Source organism: Zootoca vivipara, chromosome 5 (assembly GCF_965207765.1).
Source record: "Zootoca vivipara chromosome 5, rZooViv2.hap1.1, whole genome shotgun sequence".
Lineage (NCBI taxonomy): Eukaryota > Metazoa > Chordata > Lepidosauria > Squamata > Lacertidae > Zootoca > Zootoca vivipara.
In genome coordinates this window covers 20,021,340-20,048,309 of record NC_142588.1, presented here as the reverse complement: position 1 = coordinate 20,048,309, position 26,970 = coordinate 20,021,340, and the positions used below count along the sequence as shown (strand labels likewise).

At 42.3% G+C, this 26,970-nt stretch overlaps 1 protein-coding gene across 4 annotated transcripts; it reads right to left on the bottom strand.

Moving 5' to 3' along the window:
• Positions 1–1,024: 1,024 nt before the first annotated feature.
• On the bottom strand, positions 1,025–18,324 carry GHITM (growth hormone inducible transmembrane protein). 4 transcript variants are annotated; one of them, XM_035137962.3, is made up of 9 exons: positions 18,195–18,324; positions 13,822–13,976; positions 12,187–12,286; positions 10,330–10,441; positions 8,600–8,741; positions 6,582–6,690; positions 4,152–4,340; positions 3,613–3,790; positions 1,025–2,844 (listed from the first exon to the last, which is right to left on the bottom strand). In XM_035137962.3, exons 2-9 carry the CDS (start codon positions 13,945–13,947, stop codon positions 2,757–2,759), a joined length of 1,044 nt encoding a protein of 347 aa, XP_034993853.1. In that variant the 5' UTR covers positions 13,948–13,976; positions 18,195–18,324; the 3' UTR covers positions 1,025–2,756. The 4 variants fall into 4 exon arrangements, with proteins under 4 accessions (XP_034993853.1, XP_034993854.1, XP_034993852.1 ...); XM_035137963.3 differs by having other exon boundaries at positions 18,282–18,324; XM_035137961.3 differs by having other exon boundaries at positions 18,291–18,324.
• Positions 18,325–26,970: the final 8,646 nt, after the last annotated feature.

Sequence of the window (26,970 nt, the reverse complement as noted above, 5' to 3'; positions counted from 1 at the left end):
AATGCGCCAGACATTAAAGCACCAAGAAATTTTTGGAGCATTTTCAAAAGGCATTTTTGGCACTATTTAACCCCCGTGGCTGGTTTTACGAGGCATTTGCCCGATTTCTGAAAACTAATCCGATGGCTCATTTTTTGGTCTACGTGGAAACATGGCGTATGCAGCACCAAACTCTGCAGGGGACAATTTGCAGGTGTTTTGCGCCGTTTTCGAGTGAATCGGACGTCAGAATTTTGGCAACAACCGTGTCAGGGCACCAAGGGCTCATTTGGGGGCCTACTAGGAAATGCAGCATTTGCACCGATTCACGCAAAAATGGCGCAAAAACCTGCACAGATTGGCCACTGCAGTTTGGAGCTGCATATACTGCGTTTCCGCATAGGCCAAAAAATGAGCCGTTGGCGCTCTGACAAAATTCCGTTTTCGCCAAAATTCCGACATCCTCCAATTCATTTGAAAACGGCACCAAACACCTGCAAATTGGCCACTGCCTACCAGGAAACATGTTTGCACCGTCAAACGCTGCAGGTGGCCATTTGCAGGTATTTGGCGCCTTTTTCAAGTGAACCAGACTTCGGTATTTTGGCAAAAACCATGACCCGCAGGTCAGGGCGCCGAGGCCTTTCTTTGGCCTACCATAAAACGTGGTGTTTCCACCACCCAAAGCTGCAGGGGGGGGGCATTTGCAGGTATTTGGTGCGGTTTTCGAGTGAATCGGATGACGGTGGAATTTTGGCGAAAACCATGACTTGCAGGTCATGGCAGTGAGGGCCCATTTTTTGGCCTACCTGGCACCACTTTTGGGTGAATCGGACGTCAGGCTGCGGGCAGCCAAAAGCCTGTCCCAGATAGGCCAGCCCTTCAAATACAAAGTGGTGGCATCCTGTGGGGGGTGGGCATGAGCCAGCCCCCTTCCCCCTTTTCACAGTGTACCAGGGACTCAGCTATACAGCTGCAGATAAAACGTTTTAAGTGTGTTGTAAGGTGCGAGATACAAATGTGACACTAGACTGCGACAGTGAGCTATGGCACTTTCAATTTATTTTTCGAAATGTTAACATAAAAAAGCATTTTCACATCATTTTTTATACGTGTGTAGATTCCACTCAGAACCTCTGGGAGCGCTGGAGCAAGCTTTTCAGGTTCCCTACACCTGGGCAGGTGAGGGAGTTGCTGCTGCTGGATTCAGGGCATATACCAGGATCCCTTGCACAAGCACCCAGGGTCCCCAGACTCTGATGGGTCTGCAGAAAGATCCATCTCCAAAAACATGTCTCCTCTCAAGGAAAACCCCTTCTGACAGTTTGAGCCACTTTCCAAGGCTCCCCGCCAACAACATTCAGAAGCCTCTAAGGCTGTAGGCGCAAAACACAAGGAAACAAAAAAAAAGCCCCGAATATGGATGCCTGCTGGAGGGAAAGGAAAGTTCTATGGAGCTGGCAGATTACTAAACAGAGTATGACCTGTGAACACTCATTTTTGTGAAGTTTCCCCTAAAAAGCATAACTTCGGCAGGGAAATGAAAACTGCTCAAGTGCCTTCAAGTATATGAAAAGCGTTTTTAAAAGTACAGTTTTAAGTAAAGTAGCACAGAAAACAAGACCAATACATTTCTCGGCTAAGACTTTGTTTCAGAAGCTGGTACAAGCACAAATGGCAAAAGCGGATAGAAAAGAAAGTTACTGAATTGCTGTGCCACAATACTTAAAAATAATAGATGAGTACTATGGAAATAAAGAGGTCTAGCAATTTCCAAAATGACTTCTTTTCCGTCTGATGAATGAATTCACAAACATGTGCTTTCCCAGCTTTTTAAAAAAAATTCTTTGCAGAAGTGTGGCTCTTGAATTAGACATCTTTTAGAAATCAGTGTTCTGTGATATTTATATTTTGATAAATATCAAAAGAAAACTGCCAGTTGAAAGGTAACATTTTGAGCCTGGAAGAGAGGGATGTGGATTTCCAAGTTAAAATTGTGTCCCAGTTTGACTTCAAAAGAAAAAGCAGGTCAGAAATGCTCAAATGGATTCCTTTACCCTTGCTGTTAGCGATAGCGAAAAGCAACTCTTGAGTTAACCTGCACTTCAGCGTTGCTTCCGCAATCTCTTCAAAGAGAAGCGACACTTAGCTGATGGCATTTGTGCGACAGTAGTACAAATACAATACAGTATAGCCTGCTGGTAAGTTCCCCGATTGTCTGCAAGGGAAATGCAAAGAGGATCCTAACAAATATCCTTTTAGAGAGTTTATTTTATTAGCCATTTCTGTTATTAGTCCGGAGTATTCTACATTCAGTCACCACCAAAGAGTATGCCGCGGGGCACAATCTGTTGCAAATAACTTCCAAATACAGCTCCCTTTGACGTTCATTTTGGTTTAAATGCAGTGCCCTTTGGGTCTGCTCCTATATACGGAGCAAGACCAAAACTTCGCCTTTTAAGAGGAGGAAATTAAACTTACACCGGCTACAAATCTACGTTTTAAAATAAACTTCTTACACATTTCCAAACCCCCCCAAATCAGGGAGAAATGATTTAATGACATGCAGCAATCTAGTTTCCACATCAGTGTTAAGATCCAAATCACATTACTCCGAAAACACCTTAAAAGGTCACGTGGAAGGGCTAGGAATATCTGACTGCTACATGAAAGCTGCCTTCCAACCCAGCGGCAGTTTTAGGAGATATTATGTGCTAATCAGACAAGCCAAAGTTTTCGGAGAGCTATCAGTTCGGTCCGAGGAAGGAAGCTGCGGTCTATTTTCTCCTGTTGCCACTGCCGGTAGCAAGCATGGTGGCGACTCTGATGAAGATGTTTAGAGTATCCATGTATATACCCATACACCTGAAAGACAAAAGAAGCAGCCATTAGGTTCAACAAACTTTCCTTGTCCTCTAGCAAGGGAAAAAGAATGAAGCAAATGATTTGGCACAGCATGCTGGTGTTAAAACTGAAGTTCATTCGCGGTTTTGTGACAAAAACACAGCAAACTAAGTTCACGGACCTTACTAGTGTATAGAAAAAATATATTAGTAAATACTATCCACAAATGGCTTCCTTCCCAGTCATTTGTACTCCTATTGTACACTACTTGCTGCCACCAGTACAGTCGTACCTTGGATCCCAAATGCCTTGGTACTCAGACATTTTGGAACCCAAACGTCCGACGGGGCCTCCCCTTCCTGCAGCCAGTCCAAAGCTGCGCTTTGGTTTCCATACATTTTGGAAGTCAAACGGACTTCCGGAATGGATTCTGTTCAACTTCCAAGGTACAACTGTTTTTGCAAAGCTTTATTGCAGAATGGCCTGGAAATTGCTCTCCTTAGGTAACAGCTGTTTCTAAGCCTGTAACACAAAGGGTTGTTTTTACTGGCGATAGCTAATGAAAATCAGAGGTTGTCTATTGCACCCGGCCTCCTGGTGCAGCTGCTCATCTTCCTAACCTTCTAAGCAGCAATCACTAGAAAGAATGACATGGCATCCTTTATTAAAAGGTCTATAGACTTCTAGGCAGACCTAAACATAGCATGCACACAGTTTGCTTGTATTCCAGAAGACTAGGATTCTCTAATTCATGAATTTGCGCCACGTTTATCAAGAGGAAGCACTTACATGTTGATGGGGTCATACTTTTGTAGCCCTACGCCATACAGTGGTTGACTTTCTGCACGGTGTACGACTTTCTGAGTGTCATAGAGCAGGAACAGGCTGAAAAGTACCAAGCCACCGTAAACTGCGACGGAATAGAGGCCGGCGCCAAAAGCAGTCGTAGGAGGAAAGAACATTGATCCTGGAAGATATACACAAAGGCTGTCAAGAACAAAGCATGCATTTTGGGGGATGCACAGTTATATTGACCGTGAAATCACTGAATGACCTTCCCTAGGACATGCTACTTATAATCAGCCTCCCTTTTCCTTACTTTAGATGCCCAATATTTGCTTTTTACAAGTTCGCAACATACAAACCTGAGTAGGTCTAATTTCAAACGGAACATTTTTAATATGCCGAGAAATGGAGATGGCCAACCAGTGGAAATGTACATAACACAAATTTTCGGAACACATTTGTTAAGGAACAGATGGAATGTATAAAGCAAGCTTGATTCTAGGCAGCTCAATCACACTCTACACCCAACATCATCCACTGACCAAGGGAAGAAGCAAGCACAAGGCCAAAGCCCACTCCCAGTGGCGCTCCCATGTTCAGAAACTTCTCACTCGGTGCGCACATAGCCACAGTCGAGAGACCGCCAACGATTCCTGCTGTGTACCAAGCAGCTCGAATGAGCAGGGGGCCACCCAGTAGAGTGAGAGGAGCCACAATGGCACCCATGACACCTGAGGGAAGAAAGAGGCACCAATATTAATTCTGTTACTCAACTGTATACATGACACATCAAGGCTTTTAAGGACTGTGAACAGAAACCAAACTTAAAGGAGGTTAGTCTTTCCATCTATTTAAATCGCCTGTCGCTGTTTTAGTTTGAACTTTTTTTGTGCTTTACTACACTGTCAGCTGCCCTAGAAACAAATAAGTGTTGTAGGTTTGGGATACAAGTTAGATAAATAGGAATACATATGTGGCAAGTTAACTTAGGGTTGTCACATGTCCGGATTTCCCCAGACATTACGAAAAATCGCGGTCGAAAAAAAGCTTTCAAGTTTTCCCTAAAAACAGCTCAACAATTTGGGGGTCTTCCTAAAACAAGCTCAACAACTTCCAGGGTGTCCTGGTTTTAACTTTTTGAAATATGGCAAACCTAGTTAACTAGTAACTGGTGATGAGGCAATCACATTTTCACCCTGCTGCAATGTTGGCCTCAAGCGCCAATATTTTAAAGGGAAAATATTAAAGTTTCCTCAGACTGGAGTTCCACGATACCCTTATGAGTCAAAGACAATCCAAGTCTATGCTAGATGCCATGAAAATTCTGCAGAACTGAACAGTATGAAACTACACGGAACAATCCTGACGCGAAAGCTGTGGAGATTTAAATTCGCTAACATGCAATACTACCCTAAAACCCTCTGTGCTTTCAAAAAGGCATGAAATAACCCCAACAGCTGACTAAAAAAGAAAAGAAAAAAAACCTTGGTTTAATTTATGTATTATTTAACAGACTAGTATATAACAACGCATCTGGTAGCCAAGGATGACCAGGAATTCCATGCAGGTGAGTGGAGACGAACTCCACACTTCATCACTGCTCTGCCAGCTTGTTTTGTTCTGTGCTAGCTATGGAGGAACAAACTTCCTCCACTTGCATGGAAATGCAGCAGGGCAGAGGAGGGAGGATCGACTGCTCTGTTCCTCCTTCACCATTCCTAATGGCAGAAGGCATAAAAAAACCAAAACCATTCAGCTCCTATCTTTCAGATCTCAGCTCCTATCTTTCAGATCTCAGTTTCCAGCCTACTGAAAGGTAGTAGCTTACATTCCTGCACTGGGCATGGAGCAAGCAGCTTCCTGTTTTCCCTTGTCAGGATGGAAACAAAGGCTACTAGCTTCTCGGCAGGCTTTTAACTTTTGTAAGGTTACTTAGAAAGCTGTGACGAAGTGTTTTTCTTAAGTTCTCAAAGCACTTCTTAACATCATCTCAGCAACCGTTACAACAACACTGCAAAGGTAAGCCGCCATAATTCCTGTATCCGAGACACAGTGGTTTGTTTTAAAGTCCCTGGCAAGTTCAAGCCCGAGAGGAGATTTGGAGAAGGGAGCAGATTTTAAGCGTTTTATTTTATCAGATGGGATCCGGAGCTGCACAAAACACTCGTGTGCATTTTGGAAGTTTAAATGGAAGTGTTTCCCCAAAATGCATGGGAGCGTTTTGTGCACAGAAGCTCTGGATCCCTCCCCCCCCCTGACTGCAAGATGTCCACGAGTGTCTCTCCCTAAATGTAAATGAATTGCGAATAAGACTCTATGAATTAAAAGTGGAGACGAGAGATAGACTGCAAAAGGTATATCTGTTTTGTAATACAAAAAATCCTTAAAATATATATTTTTAAAACCCACTTCCATGCATGCATGAAGACTGTCCAGCTTCTAACATGTTATCCCTTGCCCTTCTAGGGGTGCTATTCTTGAGGGATCCAACCTTAAGAGCTGAAGGGTTTTTTTTGGGGGGGGGGGCAGAAAGAAATGACACCAGAAGCCAAGATGCGGAACTGACTGCATGGTGTTTGGAACCTGGTCCCTGCATGTTTAAATACCTTCACAATAGATGGCATGTGTCTTTAATGCCACTGTTTCTGGGTATAGGGCAGTATATAAATAATAATAATAATAATAATAACAACAACAACAACAACAACAACAACAACAACAACAACAACAACAACAACAACCTTGATTGCCTCCCTCTAAATATATTTAAACCAACGCACTATTCTACAGCTCCACAGCAGATCAGCTGGATTGTCAAGTATATTTCTGACTGCAAGTGAGAACTCTGCATCCTACCAGTGAATCAATAAATAAATCAGGTGAGCTGATCAGGGGAATTCTCAATGCAGCTTACATTTGAGGTCAACAACAGCAACAACAATAATTGTCTAGGAAAATCAGAAGCCACCTACCTGCGTGCAGCATCCAAGCCAGATGTTTAGGGACAGGGCTCTGTTCATAATCTATTGATCTAACCAGCATTCCAGCACCAATCATTGCAGCAAATGTCGCACCCATTGCCTGTAAAAGATTGTTGTTATTACTAGCAAATTGTTTTATAGTTTTGGGTTTGTTTCTGGTTTTTTTACTAAGCATTTTCCAGCTGACTAAGGTTCACTTATGACACGGCAATATTCACTCGGGGTCTTTCCCCAGATAAACATGGCAGGAAATTACACTCGTGTCACAAAGGTCATAATCAGGCAGCTTCGTCCAATTCTGTTTCGGCAATGGCTATACTTGTGCCATACATTTGCTTCCTAGCCAGTGTGTTTACCTTTCATGCAAAGGCAATATTTGACTAAATTAGCAGCGGCTCCCTCTAGTGGGCACTGGATCTTCAGGTTGTTTTTTTTGGCAAGATGGCAGATACTGGGTGTTCTAAAAAGTGAGATTTGAGGCTTATGGTGCAGTCCCATCCATCTCTATTCAGAAGTAAATCCCAGAGAATTCAACAGAGCATATTCCCACCTAATTGGGGTTGGGATTGCAGCATAATGCCATCGTGCGACTGCAAACTCTTCCATTTACTGCTGTGCGGTAAAACTAGGTCCCTTGTTTCTCCACGTCTATTTCCAACCATGCCGATAAGGAAATTAGGAAGATAATCTTTGAAGGGGCTGTGTTAATAGGCGATTAACCTATAGCAAGCACAGAACTGCTGCCGACCAAGTGGCATCCCTGGCAAGTGAAATCATATTCCAACAAGGAATAAGGTCTCCTTGTTTCTGGAAGAACATGCCTGCCCCCCAAAAGAACATGCAAATACCTGTCCTTCACTGTGCGGACAGACTTCAGCATCAATACTGAAAACCCACCTGTTTTAATTGTTAACAAAGCAGCATGAGAGGGATTGTGTTAATCCCGGCTCTGTGCAAACCTGGCCGTAAGTGCTTCACTCCAGAATCAGTCTCTCACACATGAAACAACGTACCATATATGCTGGCGTATAAGGCGACTGGGCGTATAAGACGACCCCTTACTTTTCAAGTTAAAATATAGAATTTGGGATGTACTCCAGCCCTTTTTTGGCGGGGAGGGGAGGCTGTCTTCTCCAGCACTCAAGTCTGCAGCCGGGGAAATGGTGGTTTGTTTGTTTGCTTGCTTGCTTAGTTATTGAGAGGGGGAAAGAAGCCAGAGAGCGGAGAGAGAGACAACGAGGCTGGCTCAGTGAGCAAAAGGGGAATAGAAGCCAGGGAGAGGGAGAGAAACCATAGAGAGGATAGCGATAGAGGGGCAGAGACATCGGAGGCTCACACAGCCAGCGAAAGACGCTGAGCAGCAGTGAAAGAGAGAGCGGAGAGAGAGAGAGACGGAGAGATCCCTTTGCTTTGCGCTGACAAAAAAAGAAGAGGCAGCAGCTTGACACCAATGAAATACACAAAACTGTATCTCTGCGCTGATCCAGGTCACAAAGCCATGAGGGAGCCATTCTCCCTGGCGGGGAGCAGCCCCCTCCCGAGCGCGCTTCTTTGCGTTCATATGGTCACTGCATACAGTGGGGATGCGGCCGTTTTTGAGCTCCCCCCACCGTATGCGGTGACTGCAGATTCTTGGACCCGGTGTATAAGACGGGCCCCCAACTTTTGAAAAAAATTTCCTGGGTTCAAAAGCCGTCTAATACGCCAGTATATACGGTAATCTTTTGATGTTTGTCATTTAGCAAGCGGGTGACTAACTGAGCACGCCTATGTTACAGCTCTCTGGGTTCTCTGTGAGAAGCACCACCACTCAAATAGGGTCAAAACCATGGCATATTTTATCAAACCCTGCCTACATATCAGTCTTTTCATCACTTGAGATTTAGAGAGCCCCTACAGGTTATGAGAAAAATTTAACTCAGTCGACGGGAGGTTGAAGAATTCTTTTGAGAGATGCATTCTGACTGATGTTAGATAGAGAACACCAAAAAACAAAACCCCGAACTTACCAACCAAGACCCCCTCATCATGAGACCCATGAGGGCTGGAGATCTGCTAACTAAAACAGCAGACAATGCTGTCAAACCAACACTTCCTGCAAAATACATGTAGGTGGAACGGATTCTGTCTTTCACATACTGCGGCCAGATACTGGAAACAAACAGAATATACATAAGTCATATGAATATTTCACAGGAGGCAAGAATACAGCAAGCAGCAAGTTCGTACTCTGATGGAAGAAAAACTGTTTTAATACTTGCAATCCAGGCTTTTAATGTAATGAGTTTGTGACACTCCCTTAATATAGCATGTGTGGTGGATATCATGTTAGTTATTAAGGGAACAGCAAAAAATACAATGTGGGGAATCTGAGACCACATTTCCCTGCAACCACGTCTCTAGCCACAGGGTAGTTTTGGATCTCTCGGCTGATTTTTTATCATTTGCCCATTGGGCAATTAATTTTTGTTCACTTTTGCATTGTGTTTTAGCTCAAAAAGGCACCTGTACAGAGGTATTTAAACAACAACTATGAGAAGGTAAGCTCCTCCTATTTTTCTCTCTCAACATGCCAGAACCAAAACAGGCTAGGGATGGGGGTAGATTAAGGTGGGGAAATTCTCTTCAATAGAACCATTTTCTCTTTTGCTGTAACCATTTCTCCTCAAAATTTCTAGTCATTTGTATTTCTGTCTTCAAAACCTAAAATTTCAATGGCTACAGTTATGATTTTTTTTAAAAAAAGACTAATAACTATCAGAAAAAGCACAGAAGTTTCACATACCACACTTCCTCCTTGCATCCTAAACACAGAATAGAGGGCAAATACATAAGCCAGTGGAATATGAACGATTTGCAGCTAGGATGGGCTGGAGAAGATGCATCTTTAAACATATCCATATAGCAGGAAAAGCACAGCTTCTTCTGCCCCTGCTCCCCGCAAAACACTGATTCTGGCTCTAATGCTATTTCAGCACCATTTTTCTTGGTTTCATTTTTAAATGGTTTCAGTCACTTAGGGGTCACATTATGGATGGGATGGTACCACTGAGGACAAACGAGGCCTTTTTAGAAAATGACCTACGTTTCTTTCTTACACTGGTCACATAGATCATCCACACCTGTCAGGGCTCACTCTATGGACTTAGCGTTTTTCAGACGACCCCTAAAAAGTTGCTGGGGGGAAATGCCACCGCCGACACCAAAATATTTTTGCAAAACACTCCCCACCTCAGCCCCCACCTAAACCCTCCTTTCGGCTCAGCCTGGGTAACCCGATTCATGCTGAAACCCTGCCAGTTTCCAGGCTCAAAGCGGGCCTGCTGCCATCACATGACAGAAGCCAGCCAGATGAGGACTGCTTGGCTCCTTTGCCCCTGAAACATCCTGACCGGTAAAGCTAGACAGCGCTGGGTGGAGAAAACTTTCTGCCTCATCCAAACTCCCTCCAGCCCAGCTGACTGGGGGTTTGGGTTGCAGCCCAAACCAGTAGCTTCTGTATCTTTGCAGTCACTGGTTTAGCAGAATCATTAACAACAAATCAAGAGATTCTTTCTGGTTCAGAGTCCCTCGAAGAAGAAGTGCACCACACATTTAATCACGGTTTTGTCATGTTCAGAAAAAGAAAGAGCGAACTTTGAAAAAAACAGCTCTGACTATAGATTGATTTCACTGAAATTGCTTTTAATTGCCTTGTTGTGACCACAAGAACTCAACACATTTTGGGTATTTTACTTACATGGCCTTTTCAATGGCTCCAATCTCATTGGACATCCCCAATCCGTAGTAACAAACTGCCCCAAGGCCGACAGCAGCACCTCCGGCGACAATCCATCTCCCCATTCGATCAACTGGTAAAGAGAAGAAAATTAAGCTTACCCCATAAAACGTTTTCCCCATTTTGGGGCAACACCAATGCAATGTTATGATTTCTTAAGTAAGTAGTGTTCTCCTAAGAAATATGCATTTGAATAACTGAACAAGTGAGTGAGTGGGTTGGTATGCATGATTTATACTGGAAGAAGCAAAGATCACCAGTGTTGAAGCGATGATTCTTCAACATCAACTTCATTGGACTGGTCATGTTGTTCGGATGCCTGATTATCGTCTTCCAAAGCAACTACTCTATTCCTAACTTAAAAATGGAAGTGACCTCCACAGTCACTTAAAAATGGAAAGTGTAATGCTGGTGGTCAACAAAAGAGGTTTAGTATATAGTATAAACACCGACAACTGGGAAACATTGGCCTGTGAGCGCTCCAATTGGAGAACAGCCTTTACCAAAGGTGTCATAGGCTTTGAAGACGCTCAAACTGCAGACGAAAGGGAGAAATGAGCTAAGAGGAAGGCACATTTGGCAGACCCTCACTGTGATCAACTCCCACCCAGAAACCTATGTCCCTACTGTGGAAGGACGAGTGGTCCACAGTCACTTACAGGCTCACTGTTAAGACCGTGTTCGTGGAAGACAATCTTGCTCGTCAAAGAAGAAGATTTGTGATCAGAGACAACCAAAGCTCAAGTATAGAAATGTGTTTTTTTTTAAAGAATTTTATTGACTAGAGCCCAAAGCCTATTTCCTGCCTCTTCTGCCCCCAGAGCCTATATTCTGGCTCCTTTACGTACATATTTTAGGCTTAAATGTTCTGAATTATGATTGAACACTGAATCATAGAATCAGAGAGTCAGAAGGGACCATACGGGTTATCTAGCCCAATCCTCTGCTATACAACCCTGAGAGTCTTGTGCTCTGCTGACTGAGGTACCCAAGTGGGCATACATATCTCAAAAGGGGCAAAACCGGATTTTTAATGTTCAATGATAACCGGCACCTTTAGAAGATTTCATTTTTATTCTTCTTGAATGAACATTGAAGTTTCTAGCTCTTCACTATGTACTAATGGCCACAGAATTGAGAGAACTGCCATGCATCCTGTTTACTTTATGCCTATCATCTTTTGCCATGCATACAGAGTTCACCACCAATTGTTTAGAAGGGCAAAAGTTTCATACAATTAATGGCGCAATCCAAACCTTGGCTGCAAGAACCATCACTGCGTCTGTAGCTCAGCTGCCCAGCAGTCAGGGTGGAGGGAGATTGTTAGGAGACTCCTAATCCCCCCACAGAGCTACAGTTTCCAGAGAGGTTTAACCTGGGAACTATAGCTGTGTGAGGAGAATAGGGATCTCTTAACAACTGTTAGCAGTCTTAACAAACGACAGTTTCCAGCATTCTTTGGGGGAAGCCATAACTGCTTAAAATGACATGATACTGCTTTAAATGTATAGTGTAACTGGGACCTTAGTTAGATATCACCCTATGTAAATGCAACAAATAAAACAGTTTGCAAGAGGATCATGAATCAAGTTTAAGAGATATTGATTATATCAGTTTTGAAATTAATCAATTAAAAACTGGCAATTGTGTTTTTATATGCTTTATCTGTATCATGCCTCTTTTTAAAACATACACTTTGTTAAAGCCAAAAAGTAAAAATACAGAAAGTCATCAATTTGCCTCTACACTACTTTTGAGGGTTGCTTTGCCTCTCCTTTGTCAACCACAGTCAGTGAAATTTGAGAGATATACAGGTACCTTTTAACACTTTCTCCATTGATGGTTCAAAAGCCGCTTCCTTAATTTCTTGACCAGTTCTCCCCTTGCGTACACCAAACCTGGCTTTGGAGGCATATCCCTGTTACAACAAAAGGTAAGGAAAGAAAGACAGACTATAGATTGCTGTTAAGGGAACAGATGACAAACGTGCCCCCAGTTAATCTGGAGAAACAGCATACTGCACAACAAGGATCAAATTAGGAGGAGCTGAACAATGGGGAAGGATAGCTGGAGTCTAATCATGTATCACACAATCATCTCCCAGTTTGGAGAAATATCAATGTGACAGGCCAAACTTACTCGACTGGGTCATTCACATGCATAACGTCTGTATCAGGAGAGGCCGTTCAAACCGTGGACCAACAAACTATGAATCCGGCAAGACAAGGGGCCTTGTGGGTGGGTGGTTCCTCAATAAGGAAAACTGGACTACTGACTGCTTGGGACAGGGTTGTATTCCCCTTGAAGGAGCATGCGCCTGGTATGAGGGATGCTCCTGTATCCTGTAAGCATCCATATGACCTCCGTGGCTAGGAGTGTCTTTTATCAGCTTCAGCTGGTAAGACAGATTTGCCTGTTTCTTGACTGGGATAGCCTGACCACCATTGTCCATACGTCGATAAGCTCCAAATTGCATTACTGCAACGGGCTCCATATGAGGCGGCCCTTGATGTTGGCCCAGAAGCTGCAGTTAGTGCAAAATGCAGGAGCACAACTACTCACTGTGGCAGACAAGGTTACGCTACTGCTAAAAAAATTGCACTGGCTGAAAATTAGCTAACATGCTACAATTAATGTGTTAGTATGGGCACATAAATTCCTATACCTGCTCCATCACTGAGCTCTGCAGGAGAGGATGCTCTGTAAATGCAATCTTATTGACAGCTCTATTTTACAGGGTAGGAATCTGAATATCAGACCAGCATCACCTCTGCTGTCCCTTCAGCATCTACAGAAGACCACCCTCTTTCAACAAGCTTTTCTCCCACTCTGCAACTGTACTGTAACTAGCTGTTTTTGTATGTGGAATTGTTAAATGTTTGCTTTGTTTTTAATTCTGGATCTGTTTCATATGGTGCTGTTTTTACACGATTCCTCTTTTATGTTTACAACCGTTTTATGTAATTGTATACTTTATTGTAGTATATAATAGTATTGTAGTGTATAATTGTATACTTTATTGTAGTAACTTGTGCTGAGACCTTAAGGCAAACGGCAGGCAGGGCTCTATTAAAAGAAGTTAATAAATTCCACATTGGAACATACCACTAAGAAGTGGGGCCCATGAAGATAGTTGCGGGGTGTGCGTGCGTGCAAAGACAGGGTAGATTTTAGGCTGGTTTTGATGTAGCTGCATCAACATGTCAAGCTGTGCTGCCTTGACCATGACCCACACTCTACAAGGCTAGAGCTATTAAACAGAAAAGAAAGCTATGGTTTTCTGTTCACATGAAAGCCTTCCAATGATTAAGATCTTGGAGCAGATCCTTATGGCTTTAAGAAGCAAAAAAAATAGGCTACCTTAATTCATGTACTGAATGTGTTAACTTGCACATAAACTGTTTTTAAAAGAGGTATCTCAAAACTAGTATAAGATTCCAAAAAGACGCCTACCTTAGAAGGCTGTGAGAGCCAATGCTGTGTCTTTAGAGCAGAATTTCTCAGTGCAGGTGAAGCCTGAAGGTGTGCAGGCCGTAGGCAAGGGAGAGCCCGAAGGCACACCAACCTTGATGCCAACATGGCTGTGGTCGTCAATGGCAAAATTTTACCTGTAACAACAACATGAAAGAGAGTTACATAACAGCAACTGCACTGCAAAGCATAGCGTGGAGCCAAAAAAAATTAATTGCTAACATCATTATATAAAAGAAACTGGATATAGGAAGCTGCTTCAAATCATCCCTCCACTTAACTGTTGAACCCAATAGTGTCTACTCTGGCTGGAAGCAGCTCTTCAAGGTCCAGCACATTTTTACCTGGAGATCCCAAGGATTCACGACATAGGTAAGCTAAAGGTAAAGGACCCTTGGATGGGTAAGTCCAGTCAAAGGCGACTATGAAGTTGTGGTGTTTATCTTGCTTTCAGGCTGAGGGAGCCGGTGTTTGTCCATAGACAGCTTTCCAGGTCATGTGGCCAGCAGGACTAAACTGACTCTGGCACACAGAAGACTGTGACGGAAACCAGAGTGCAAGGAAATGCTATTTACCTTGCCGCCGCCGCAGTACCTATTTATCTACTTGCACTGGTGTGCTTTCGAACTGCTAGGTTGGCAGGAGCTGGGACAGAGCAATGGGAGCTCACCCCATCGCAGGGATTTGAACGGCCAACCCTCTGATCGGCAAGCCCAAGAGGCTCAGTGGTTTAGACCACAGCGCCACCTGCATCAAGACATACATGAACTGGGAACCGTCAAAATGTACAGCATGGGCACAAACAATGTGTTACAGCCCATCCCCCTTTATGAAAGAAAAGAGTCAAACTTCGATAAAAGATAGTACTCAAAATTAAATTAGGACAGCAGACTGTCTTGAGTAGTAGCAGCTTTTTTGTTTTGTTTTTGTGTGGATTTTTTTTTTTACTCTGCCACTTTTAAGTGTGTTCAACTCAGTTGCTGGGAAAGGAGGCTTCAAAAGAGATTATCCTCTCTCTTCCTTTGCAGTCTTTTAAATGGCAACATTTAAAAAAGGTATACTACAGTGTTTCTCTGGAAGCTGTCGCTGCAAGGTAGGAGCTGGAAGATGGCGACTTCAAGGCAAGGGGAGCTTCCCCAAAAGGTTTCATTTGCCACACTGGTCATGTCCAGCTGCTGACGACATCATCTCCAGGAGCTGAGCAGCTCCTCCTTGCAGTTCTGCTTGCTGTGTTTTTATGGAGAGCCGGAAAGGGAGAGGATCCCAACAGCAGAGTAGAATTCATAGAATTCAAACCATTGTGATGCCACCATCTCTTAGGGATTCCACAGCCTGATAATCTGCCCTCAGAATAGTGCAAGCTAAGTTTCAGTTACATTTGCTGCTGTGAAATTTTAAAGTGGAAATGCACATTTAGGAGAGGGATAAGCTCTTTGGCCCTCCAGATTTAGGATTCTCACTGGGGATGATAGGGGCTTGTGGTCCAATAACAGGCTCTACATCTCTCATCTACAAGGAATAAAGGAAAGGTCTTATTTTGTTATTCCTAGTTTAAGCTAAGCAGAGGCAAGACTACTCTCTTTTCACCCAGGCTTTCCAAGGGGCAGGGGTGGAAAGGCAGAAAGAAGAAAAGAGAAGCTAGGCAAACTGGAGCAAATATGATCCTCGCTTTGCCCATTTATGTCGTTTTTCCATGTTGTTATTCTCAATCAGAAGCACGTGGGAATACTCATTAATGAAAATACATACAACCTCTTTAAAATGTGGTCATATAGACAGACTTGCAACTGGCTGATCCCCAGAAACAGAAAAGAGTCAGCAGAATACAAGAACCAAAAGGGTTTGTTGGAATGTGGTGAATACAGTTCTGAACTTTTCCATAAGATTCAAGCAAGTAACACACACCAACCCAGTAAGCTGTTTAAGAGGCTGTTATTTAAATGACAGCCAAATAAAAGTGGCAAGGATTGCAGAGCTGTGTCACTAATACTTCCCATCCAGTTTAAACCTGTTACATGGTTGCTACTGATCCCTTGATGCTAAGCCACAAAAATTAAAGAAATATTTAACTTTCACCATAAACAAAAAAACTATCTGGAGAACAGCTGAAGTCACAAATTTAGCCTTAAACTGGAGAAATCAGAAAAAAATCAGACACATGATTATAATTCTCTCCTTACCCAAGGTTTTTAGAAGTTAGCAGATTTTTTTAAAAATAAAACAAATCTTGTGAAGAGAAAGGAAAAGAAATGGGAAACAAGTTGTGGCTGATTAGCAACCACAAGTTAGCTAAAATAGGTCCTTCTGTGAATAAGACCCATGAAATAATTTCTAAGGAACTAGGGAAGGGGAAGGAGGGGTAGTAGTATGCATTTTCATGGTGCACTCGTAAGTGGACAATAGCACAGTCTGTATTTGCTATGAAAAACTGTTCAGTGGGTTTCGAATCTATTATACATCTGAGCCTCTGGCAGTCAGTACTGAGCAGAAAAGCTTCATTTTGGTTACAAACCATACTTACTTCTGAGTAGTAATACATAGGACTGGAGTGTAGATACACTTTTTTAAAGGCTCATGTATGTACAGTATCAGAAATATATCACAGAAACTTTGTTAAGATTAGGGCTGCCATATGTCCTGGAATTCACCTCCGAAAATGGCGTCCTGGATTTTTTTTTAAAAAAAATCGGGCAAATGTCCTGAAAAACCAACAAATTTGTGCTTTTAAAAGCTCCAGAAGCTTTTAAAAGCTCCAAAAACCCAAAAACTCTTGTAACTTAAAGCTGTTGGTTCCCTTCAAAACCAAAAACAAGCTGAATAACTCTGTCCTGAGTTTCACTTTTTCACTTTTGATTTGTCAACAACTTTTGAGTTTTCCTTTTAAAAAAAAGCTCAACAATTTTGGTGGTTTCCTTAAAAAAAGGAGGCTTTTAGGATGTCCTGGCTTTTACTTTTTGAAAAACGGCAGCCGTAGTCAAGACCTTCTAAAAACAAGAGGGAGCAGCTACAGATGAAGGCAACACAGTAACCATGTCTGTCACCAAGCCTGTTTATCTAACATCAAGTAAATGCTGAGTCAAGGCTGTATGATGTAATAATGAGAAAGACATGCATGTATACAAGGACGTCCACCAAGCCTCTTTTAATCCTCAAAATAGAGGAATAGAGATTGATGCTGCAACTTTAAACCAAAATAACATTATTTCTGTGGTGTTCCCACAGATCAATGATACAGTCGCTGAATGTACAAAGGATCTGCAAGAACGTGTGATTATTTAGCAGAACCAGTCACTTTTATTCTTTCAGTTGCTGTCCTACATGGGCTAGGAGCAGTGTTCGAAACTCCCACTGTACTAGGCGCATTTTGCGATAGGGAATTTCATTAGCGCAAGCAGTTTCTGAGCTCTGGGTGCAGTACTGCGCCTAATATTTCAGATTAAAATTGCAAAATGGGAGGAAAGGATGACCTTTTCTGCTTCTCTACTTCCACTCTCTGAAGACAAGAGAAGTGACCCTCCTAGGAATATTAGGGGGGTGGGCAGGGGAAGGACTAGACCAAGTGAAAAATGAACATAATATTTTAGCTGCAGTTCATTCATTTTCAGCTTTGTATTATTGTTATTAAAAAAGAGCACCTAGACATTATGTTGTTGCGCCCATAACTTAGGCTAGGCTTGCCCTATATCAGAAAAATTCCTGGTTTGGGGGTGCAAAAATGGCGTCGGGGGGGGGGGGTGCCAAATTGGCAAAATGTCATGGAAAACCTGGCTATATGGCAACGCGATGGGAAATTTTCCCCCACAAAAGATTAACAATTTGGGTTTGTTCCCCCCAAAAGCTCCACAATTTGGGTGGTTTCTAATAAAAAATAAAAAATAAATCTTGGTGGTTACAGGTAGGTAATCTTGGTGGGTTTACTAGAATAAAGCTCGACCATTTTGGTGGGTTTCTTTAAAATAATAATAATAATAATAATAATAATAATAATAATAATAAAATGCTCCACAATCTTGGTGGATTCCTAAAAAAAATGCTCGACAATTTTGTTGGTTATCCAAAATAAAGCTCGACAATTTTGGTGAGTTTCCTAAAATAAAGCTTCACAATATTGGCGGTTTCTAAAAAAAAGCTCGACAATCTTGGTGGGTTTCTTAAACAAAATGAAACATAACACTAAAACTTCCACAATTGGTGGAATTTTACTTTTGGGAATATGGCGAGCCTAACCCGGGCTTAAGTGCCATTGAGCTAATATCTGCGTATACGTATCTGCGTGTTTGCACATTTGTATCTGCGCATCTGCGTGTATCTTCGCTTCCTCACACGGGGACTATTCCCACCCGCCCCTCTCCTACCTGTGAACACGGAACCCCTCCCGGAGCAAAGAACGGCCACAGAGGGAAGCGCTGCCAAAACAAACCGATTCCACGCCGGATTCCGACCTCACTCACCTACCACCGTCCGTCTCGTCCTGCGTTTGACACCGGGAAACGGTGCCGGCGCAAAGCCTTCTGGGAAGAGCGGCTCTGCTCACGCGCGCTGTCTTCCGCCTCTCCCTCGTAAGGCTCGGCCGGCCATTTTGACTGAGGGCAAACTAGGACGCTTCCCTTCCCGACGTCTCGACGAAAGGCCGCTGCCGTCGCCGCGGAAACACCTAAAGCGTGCGTCATACGGCGGGGGTGGGTGTGGGGGCATCCATCTTCGTTCCGGATGTAGGAAGCTGCCGACCGCCATGTTGGATGAGGGCAAGCGGCTCTGGGTCGCTTGGGAGGGGGGCGGAGAAGAAATGTGCAAACAAACAAATGCAGAATTTTTAAAAGTTCATTTATGATTTTCATCTACAACAGATAAACATTTCAACAAAGAAAATGAAACTATGCAGCATCTTTTTAAAGTTCATTTATTATTTTCATTTACAACTAATAAACATTTCAACAGAGAAAATGAAACAACCATAAATTATTATTTTTTGAAAAAGCAACTTCCCTTCCCCCCCCTCTGCAGTTCTGTGAAGTTATTTCCTCACCAACCCCATCTCCCAATTAACTCTAATTATCTCTTTTCTCATCTATTTCATATATGTTTTAAGAACTGCAAGTTTCTGCAATAATCCTGCTAATGTCTTAATTTGTTTGCAGTTTATTTATAAATATACAATAGACGATTTCCATCCCTTACTAAAAGTCTTAATTTCTTATTCTTCTGGCAAGTTTTGCCATTTCTGCATAGCCCATTCTTCTCTTGTTGGGACTTCTTTTCCATTTTGGGGGGCAAATACTGTTCTTGCAGGAGTAGCTATATGTGTACATAAATTTCTATATTGTTTAAGTAATCCTGATCCTATAATCCCCAAGAAAAAAGCTTCTGGTTTTTTTTTTAAAACCAAATGTTATCTTAAACATCTTTTTCACTTCATTATATGTCATTTTCCAGTAAGCTTTAACCTTATTGCAAGACCACCACATATGGAAAAAGGTGCCTTCTTTCTCTTTACATTTCCGACACTTAATCAATTTGGATTTGTACATTGTTGCCAATCTGCTAGGTGTTTAGGAACCGTCTATATAAATTTTCCCCACTTGCTTGATCATCACCTTACTATATGCTTGTGAAACATGGACCACTTATAAACGCCATCTCCAACTCCTCGAAAGATTCCATCAACAGTGTCTCCGAAAATTTTTACACATCACTTCGGAAGACAGGCAAACTAATATCAGTGTACTGGAAGAAGTGAAGATCACCAGTGTTGAAGCAATGGTTCTTCAACATCAACTTCATTGGACTGGTCATGTTGCACAGATGCCTGATGATCACCTTCCAAAGCAACTACTCTATTCCGAACTTAAAAATGGAAAGCGTAATGCTGGTGGTCAACAAAAGAGGTTTAAAGACTGTCTCAAGGCAAATCTAAAAAAAATGTAGTATAAACACTGACAACTGGGAAACACTGGCCTGCGAGCGCTCCAGTTGGAGAACAGCCTGAAATATACTTGGAGTCGCCTTTACCAAAGCGGTCATGGGCTTTGAAGACACTCGAACTCAGGACAAAAGGGAGAAATGAGCTAAGAGGAAGGCACGTTTGGCAGACCTTCACTGTGATCAACTCCAGGGGCGGCTCGCCCATTGGCCCTAGTGGCGCGGGGCGCCGGGGCACTGAGGGGCGCCCCAGCAAGTGGGGGAGCTGTGCAGCGGCCTCCCTTTCCCTCCTCCTGGACGCCCGCCAGCCGCGCCGCTCGGAGGAGAAAGGTAAACAAATGGAGCAGGGGCACTAGGACCCTGCTCCGCTCTGCAGCGGAGCTTTCCTTTTTTTATTAAAAAAAGAGTGGGGAGGGGAGCCCGAGGGATCTGCACCAGGGTGCCCGATGACCTTAAGACGCTACTGATCAACTCCCACCCAGAAACCTATGTCCCCACTGTGGAAGGAAATGTGGATCCGAATTGGCCTCTACAGTCACTTATGGACTCGTTAAAACCTTGTTTATGGAAGACAATCTTACTCGGCTAAGAGTGATCACCAAAGAAGAAGATAACATTTTCACACAATTTTCTCTTAAGCCATAACATGCTGTCAATTTTATACCCATGTTCCAAAAGCAGCATCTTCACCAACTTCCATAAAAGCAGGAAACTAGCTAAAGAGGGACAGCGCTTACAGGAAACTGGCTGTTTTTAAAGGAAAATGAGCATATGAAATTCAAGTGCCTCTGAGCATACGTCTCGGAATTCTGTCTTTGGTTTTTTAAAAAATACTTTTCAAGTTTACACATTTCACTAATTTTATACATTTCACTAATTTTACACTCATTTTGACATTTCAAAACTTGGCTTCCTTCCCCCTCTTTCTGCAGTTGCTTAAATTTATTATTAATATATTCTGCATAGTGAAATTACCGGTAACTAAATTAAGGTTTTCTCTCCTCTTCTCCTCCGGAAAAGGAGTGAAGGGGGGCAAAGTGCCTCTAGACATGTGCAGAGTGCCTTCCTTTTGCGAGGGAAACCAATGGCGAAAGGTGCCTCTGAACATGTGCAGCTCTTTTTCGCAAAAGCTAAAAAGAAACAAACAAGCCAGATCCCACAGATATAGAGATTACCTCTGAGCTTGTTGCACCTAGAAGGTTGCATTGAAAAAGGCATCTTATTCAAAACAGATAAATTGCAGTTCAGGGAAAAACCTGATACACGCAAACACGTTTTTCTTGCTTTATGCAACTGGCCAATATGCCACTGTCTGGTTGTGAAAAATAAAACACATACGGTAGTTGTGGTTAGTACATTTTATGAGCGGAACAAAATTACTTTTTTCTGCAAGTGTAACTCTCTTTCTAAGTCGAAACAAAAAATAATAAAAAAATTCCTTCCAGTAGCACCTTAGAGACCAACTAAGTTTGTCATTGGTATGAGCTTTCGTGTGCATGCACACTTCTTCAGATACACTGAAACAGAAGTCACCAGACCCTTATATATAGTCAGAGGGTGGGGAGGGGTATTACTCAGAAGGGTGGTGGGAATGGGTGATTGGCTGATAGGAGTGGCAAACCTGTTGACGACTGTTAACGGCTGTTAAGGTGCTACTGGAAGGAATTTTTATTTATTTTTTTGTTTCGACTACGTCAGACCAACACGGCTACCTACCTGTAACTATCTCTTTCTAAGCTGAGCACCGTTAAGGATAAATTCAAATTTTACGTTTCTGCTGGAATTGGAAATCCACAATCCTTTGGATCCACAGGATCCTCGTCCCTGCTTTATAATCTGCTCCAGAGGTTTCCTAGCAGCAGTTATTGGGCTGTCTTGTTTGTAGAGTTTTGATTCTAGGCCAGAGAGATTTTCAGATTGCGAGCGGTGCATCCATTTGCAAGCAAATACCAGGTGAGCTCGCCCTGTCTAGCTCTTATGCATTCTCATTGCCTTGCAAGCCGCCTTAAACAAGACAACAAAACATACTGGTACTTCGGCAAACCTTTATTTGGCATTACAAATAGAGGCCATCGTAAAACATCCATATATCAAAATGTAAAAGATATACGAATAAAAATAGGTAGTATACAAGGATTTTAAATGGGAGTTCCTTCCTGCTAAATAGTGCCATTTGCCACTTTAAGAGATACTATTGAGAAAAACTGAGAAAAACTCAGCCGCCCTTGCACTTACTTCTGGGTTAATGTCAGAATCTGATATTTTCATTGTGTCGTGGTGTTAGACTACCCAAAAAAGGGGATAGCACACATTTGCGTAGCTGGTTGTACAATGGACAGCAGAAAATGGTATGTTCTACTGTGTCTGTCACATTCAAAGAATACCTGCAAAGTCTATCAATGTTTAAATACCTGCCCTTGACAAAACACAACTTGAAAAAAAGAGACAATGCACGTATTTTTGTAAATTAAGAAATCTTTAACAAAAATATTTTTAAAAAACCTGAGGAAAAACGTTCAGTCGGGCTAACATAAAGGCCCTGCATTGGACTGGAATTATTAATTTTGAAATATAAGTGACCCTGTTATCTGTTGTATTTAAACCATAAAACTTGGGGGAGGAAAAATGACAAAATATATTTAAATGTACCCAAATGCTGGAGCCACGAGAGCCGCAAACAACCCCGTAATTGCATTAACAGATAGGGTGGTTATGAAGTTTGAAATGCAAGCTTATAACTGGCGTGCCAGTTGGTTCCCTCTGCAGAAAAAAAACAAAAACAAAACCGACAACTTTATCAATTGTTCACACGGCTGTGTTCATCAGCAGAAAATAAATGAGTCTGTGCTTAGCACAATTTCTCCTCGGAGCAAGCTGGCCCGCTGAAGTTTTTCAAATGAGATCAGAAGCGCAGGGTGGCAGGGAGATACCAAAAAAAGAAGTGTAGCATTCTGGAGCCCGGCTGACTCTTTAGCATTCCATATGCCTCTGCTAGCATATTGCACAAGATTTGGGGATTTATCTATTGCTGCCATGCATATTATCAGAGCCCATTTAATAAGAAATTCGGCTCCTATTTTAGGCTAGATAATAAATAAAGGAGTGTGGGGATTTGAGGAGACAATAGCAGTATCTATTGCCATCGCTGTATCTCACAAATGGGAAAGGGAAAAGAGTTTTCTATTAAAAAGACCGAGCCCTTCAGGATTGCCGCGGTTCCCCGTCTCACGACAGAGCGGTTTAAAACATAGCCACTCTCAAATTTCAGCTAGGGGAATTCAATGGCGTACTTAGGGAACATAGGGAGTATGTGCACACAGAGCCAACCCTGGTCCACCTTGCTTAATAATTCTCTTTTTGTGTATGTACATGTTTTAAATCAGGCATCCCCAAACTTCGGCCCTCCAGATGTTTTGGACTACAATTCCCATCATCCCTGACCACTGGTCCTGTTAGCTAGGGATCATGGGAGTTGTAGGCCAAAACATCTGGAGGGCCGCAGTTTGGGGATGCCTGTTTTAAATGGACCTGTGGGTACCTGCTTCTTTATGAGTGAAACTATGTTTTTGGGATGGGGAGGGAGGCAAGGTGCTCTGTTTTAAAATGGGTCCGGCAGACAGATTCCCAAATAACAACGACAACCATAACAGCAAGTTTTTCTTTGTATAATTATTTTGAATAGTTTTATTTAGTTTCCCGTTTAACATCTCAAAACAAACATTTTACATAACACCATATAATCAGTGACTTCCTTCCTACCCCTTCCATGGCTCATTTTAGTTGTCTACATCATTCCTGCATATTTTACTATAACCATTTTAGTCCGTTCTCCAATCTTACATCACTCAAATATTAATTGCCTTCGGACGGCTCGGGGGTCGGATAACTCCATACCTTCTGAAATATACTCGGAGTCGAGAGTGAATTTCATGCTCTTTATTCAGCTCGTAGTCATCAAGGAGAAGAAGAATGCCCTTTTCCCAAAACCATCTGCTTATATACATTATTTACACAATGGGCTTTGCATGATTGGCTACTTCAGGGCTACACCTGTGGGCCAATCAGTTTGTGGATTGACTTGATTGGCTCCTGTAGGCCAATCAGGTTGCGGATTCACTTCTGCGAGCCGCCTGATTGGCTGCTCCTGCAGGCCAATCAGGTTGCGGATTCACTTCCACCTGGAGTTGGATTGGGTGGCTCCTGCGGACCAATCAGACTGCTGATTCTGGATCCTATTGTTCTATGATTCAGCTTAGTACATAACACCTTCCAACATTTCTCCAATGAAAATAGGGACAGCCTAAAGAAAAGTGGGGCATTCCGGAATCAAATCTGGGACAGCTTCTTTAAATCAGGGACATCCCTGGAAAATAGGGACATGGAGGGTCTGTATGACAGTGGGGTGAGGTGAGAGATAGTTTTGCTTCACAGACATTTATACAACTCTATACTATTTTTGGGGTCAACCCTGGCTATTGAAATGCTTTGAGCTGTCCTCAAAATCCCTCAGTGTTTATCCAGAGAAGAACCACTACAGTACGTCCATTTCTAAAGTTTGTTTTAGGCAAAATCCGTTGACAATCTGGTGTCGGCGTGGTGCAAGTAAACAAAACGAAATCCAATGGGTCTTATTTGAAACGGCTTCCCTTCACATTTCTGGGAGGTTTTACCAAGCAGGAAAGTCTAAATTTCTGTTGAAATAGGTGTGTACTCTAGTTTTCTCCTTACAGCGATCACTGTATTTATTGCAGCTTCGTAAAGAGATTGCTGAGGAGAGAAGGTCAAGGAAAGAGACATGACATGACAACAAATATAGACACCCAGTTGTTTTCTATCACGAGTAGCAAGAACAGGCTTGTTTTGTGCGCATTGACCAGTTTGCCTTTACAACCGTGAAGATGGAAACATGATGCAATGGGGGGGGGAACACACCCCAAATTTTCCCTCTCACAAATCACCTCCCTCCTCTCTGTAGAATAACTACAATGGAAGGTTCAATAAGATCTGAGCAGAAAAAATTGGAACGGCACAGCAACCATCTAAAAGTGAGAATCTCCCACAGGAGAATGCTGTGTAGACTTCATGAAACGGATATAAAAGCTTTCAGCAAAGCTTTGTAGTTTGCGGTCATGGTGGTGGTGGTAGGTAACTTTCGAGAGGAGCCACTTTCAAAACAAAACAAAACCCAACTATTTGCGTCTGGGAAAAAGATGCTTGCACCTGATTCAGAGAGCAGAGCAGCTCTGCCTAGGCAGGTGTTCTGCGCCGTCTAAGCCACTTCCATAGCACAAAGAGAGAAGGAAAACACCCTTTCTACAGTACCTTGCAGGATATAGCCCCTCCCACTGAGAATTAGGAGGTCACCCCAAAGGGTTTCCCCACACAGGTAAAATTCCCCAGAAATCTCCATGATGCCACATGATACCTCTAGGATAACCTCTAGGGAATATTTGAGGCTTTTGTTGGGTCATGGACCTTTCCAACTCTGTGATTCTAGGAAATAAATACAGTCAAACCTCAGAACTCGAACATAATCCATTCTGGAAGACCATTCGACTTCCAAAACGTTCAAGTTCCAAGCTTCCGATTGGCTGACAGCTAGGTTTTTGCATAGTGGAAGCCGCATTGGACGTTTGAGTTCCAAAGAATGTTCGAAAACCAGAACACTTGCTTCCGGGTTTTCGGCATTTGGGAACTGAAACGTTCAGCAACAGAGCCGTTTGAGTTCCAAGGTTTGACTGTATCGGTTAATAATCAGTTATCGGTTCATAATCAACTCTTGGAAGCAAGATACTGGACCAGATGTGATGCACCAAAGTTCTGTTTTTTTGGGTGAAAATGTATACTTGTTGAAAAGGCTTGAAGATCTTTAACCGCAGTTGTAATCTGTCCGTCTACGGAAACCAAAAGATTAACACCTAAAGCAATTTGGAGGCCCAAAGGAAATACAGTAAAACGTTGGGGATAAATGGGGGAATTAGTCTTTTAAAAAAGAGAGAGAGAGAGAGTCTGCAATCAGCTCTGATGATTATTGTAAGTGGTTTGAGATACTTAGATGGAAGGCGCTAAATGAAACACATTTCTAATAGTCATAAAGATCACTTGAGAGCACTTCCTCTGTTAAGTAAAGTATCAGCGAAACAATTTGTAGGGTGTTGAGTGTTCAGTTACACATATTCTTCAAGAGATGTCACTCTTTCCTCTTGCAAATTTCCCTGCACTCGGCAACTTATTGCTGGACACCACAAGATGATGGAGGTGCTACCCTACAGGTTAGAAGGGAAGGTAAGACCCATCCAACAAAACATCCCATAGTAAGTTTCCACAAAGGGCAGTGATGTCACTGTCACCATCCTGGCTTGAATAATTGCATCTCATCTCCAAATTATCCTCTGCCTTTTTTTGTAGCTCTGTTTGACCCGGCAGTATGACATGCTCTTCCTCTTGCCCTAAATTGCTTTGTGAATTTGCTTAGCCATTTTAAACAACTCCCATATTTTCTTTGTGAAACAAAAGCAGTGTACCAATAAGAGGAGGAGGCCTGGTTTATGAGTGCCAAAAGGATGGAAGTTTCCCTAGAAATAAGATAATATTGTCAAGATGGCAAGAATTTTTTTTTTTAAAGAATGGGAAATGTTTATTATGCATTTGCAAAAGTATTGTAAACAGATTAATATGTTGGTAGGATTTTAAGAGCACTTGTAATTTTTGAAACCCTACAGGAAATTTGAGATAAAAAAATAATTTGAAGTAGAAATGATATGTGGTTGAAAAGAAAATGTAAAGAACTGGGGGGGGGGGAGTCACAGTATCCGGAGAATCCCATTTTATGGATTTGATATAGTTTTAGTGTATATTTTTCTTGTTTGTGGTTGTTATTGCATTTGCTACTGTTTGTTTTTTTATTTTTGTTGAAATTATAATAAAAATATTATTTAAAAAATAGAAATAAGATATTATTAACGCCGAAGAGACGATGAGCAACACAGTTGGGAAAAGGGGATTCTAATTTGAGCACCACCTGCCTTTAAAAACAAAACAAAACCCAACCTTTTTTTGTCAGTACAGACCCACTGTCTGGATGTCTCATCAGAAGGGATTCATTAATAATAATGATATTACTACTAATAATAATAATAATTTCCAACCTAGTGGTAAGTAGCACAATGCATCAACGCCATGATTTCCATTGGCACAACAGAACCCCCTACT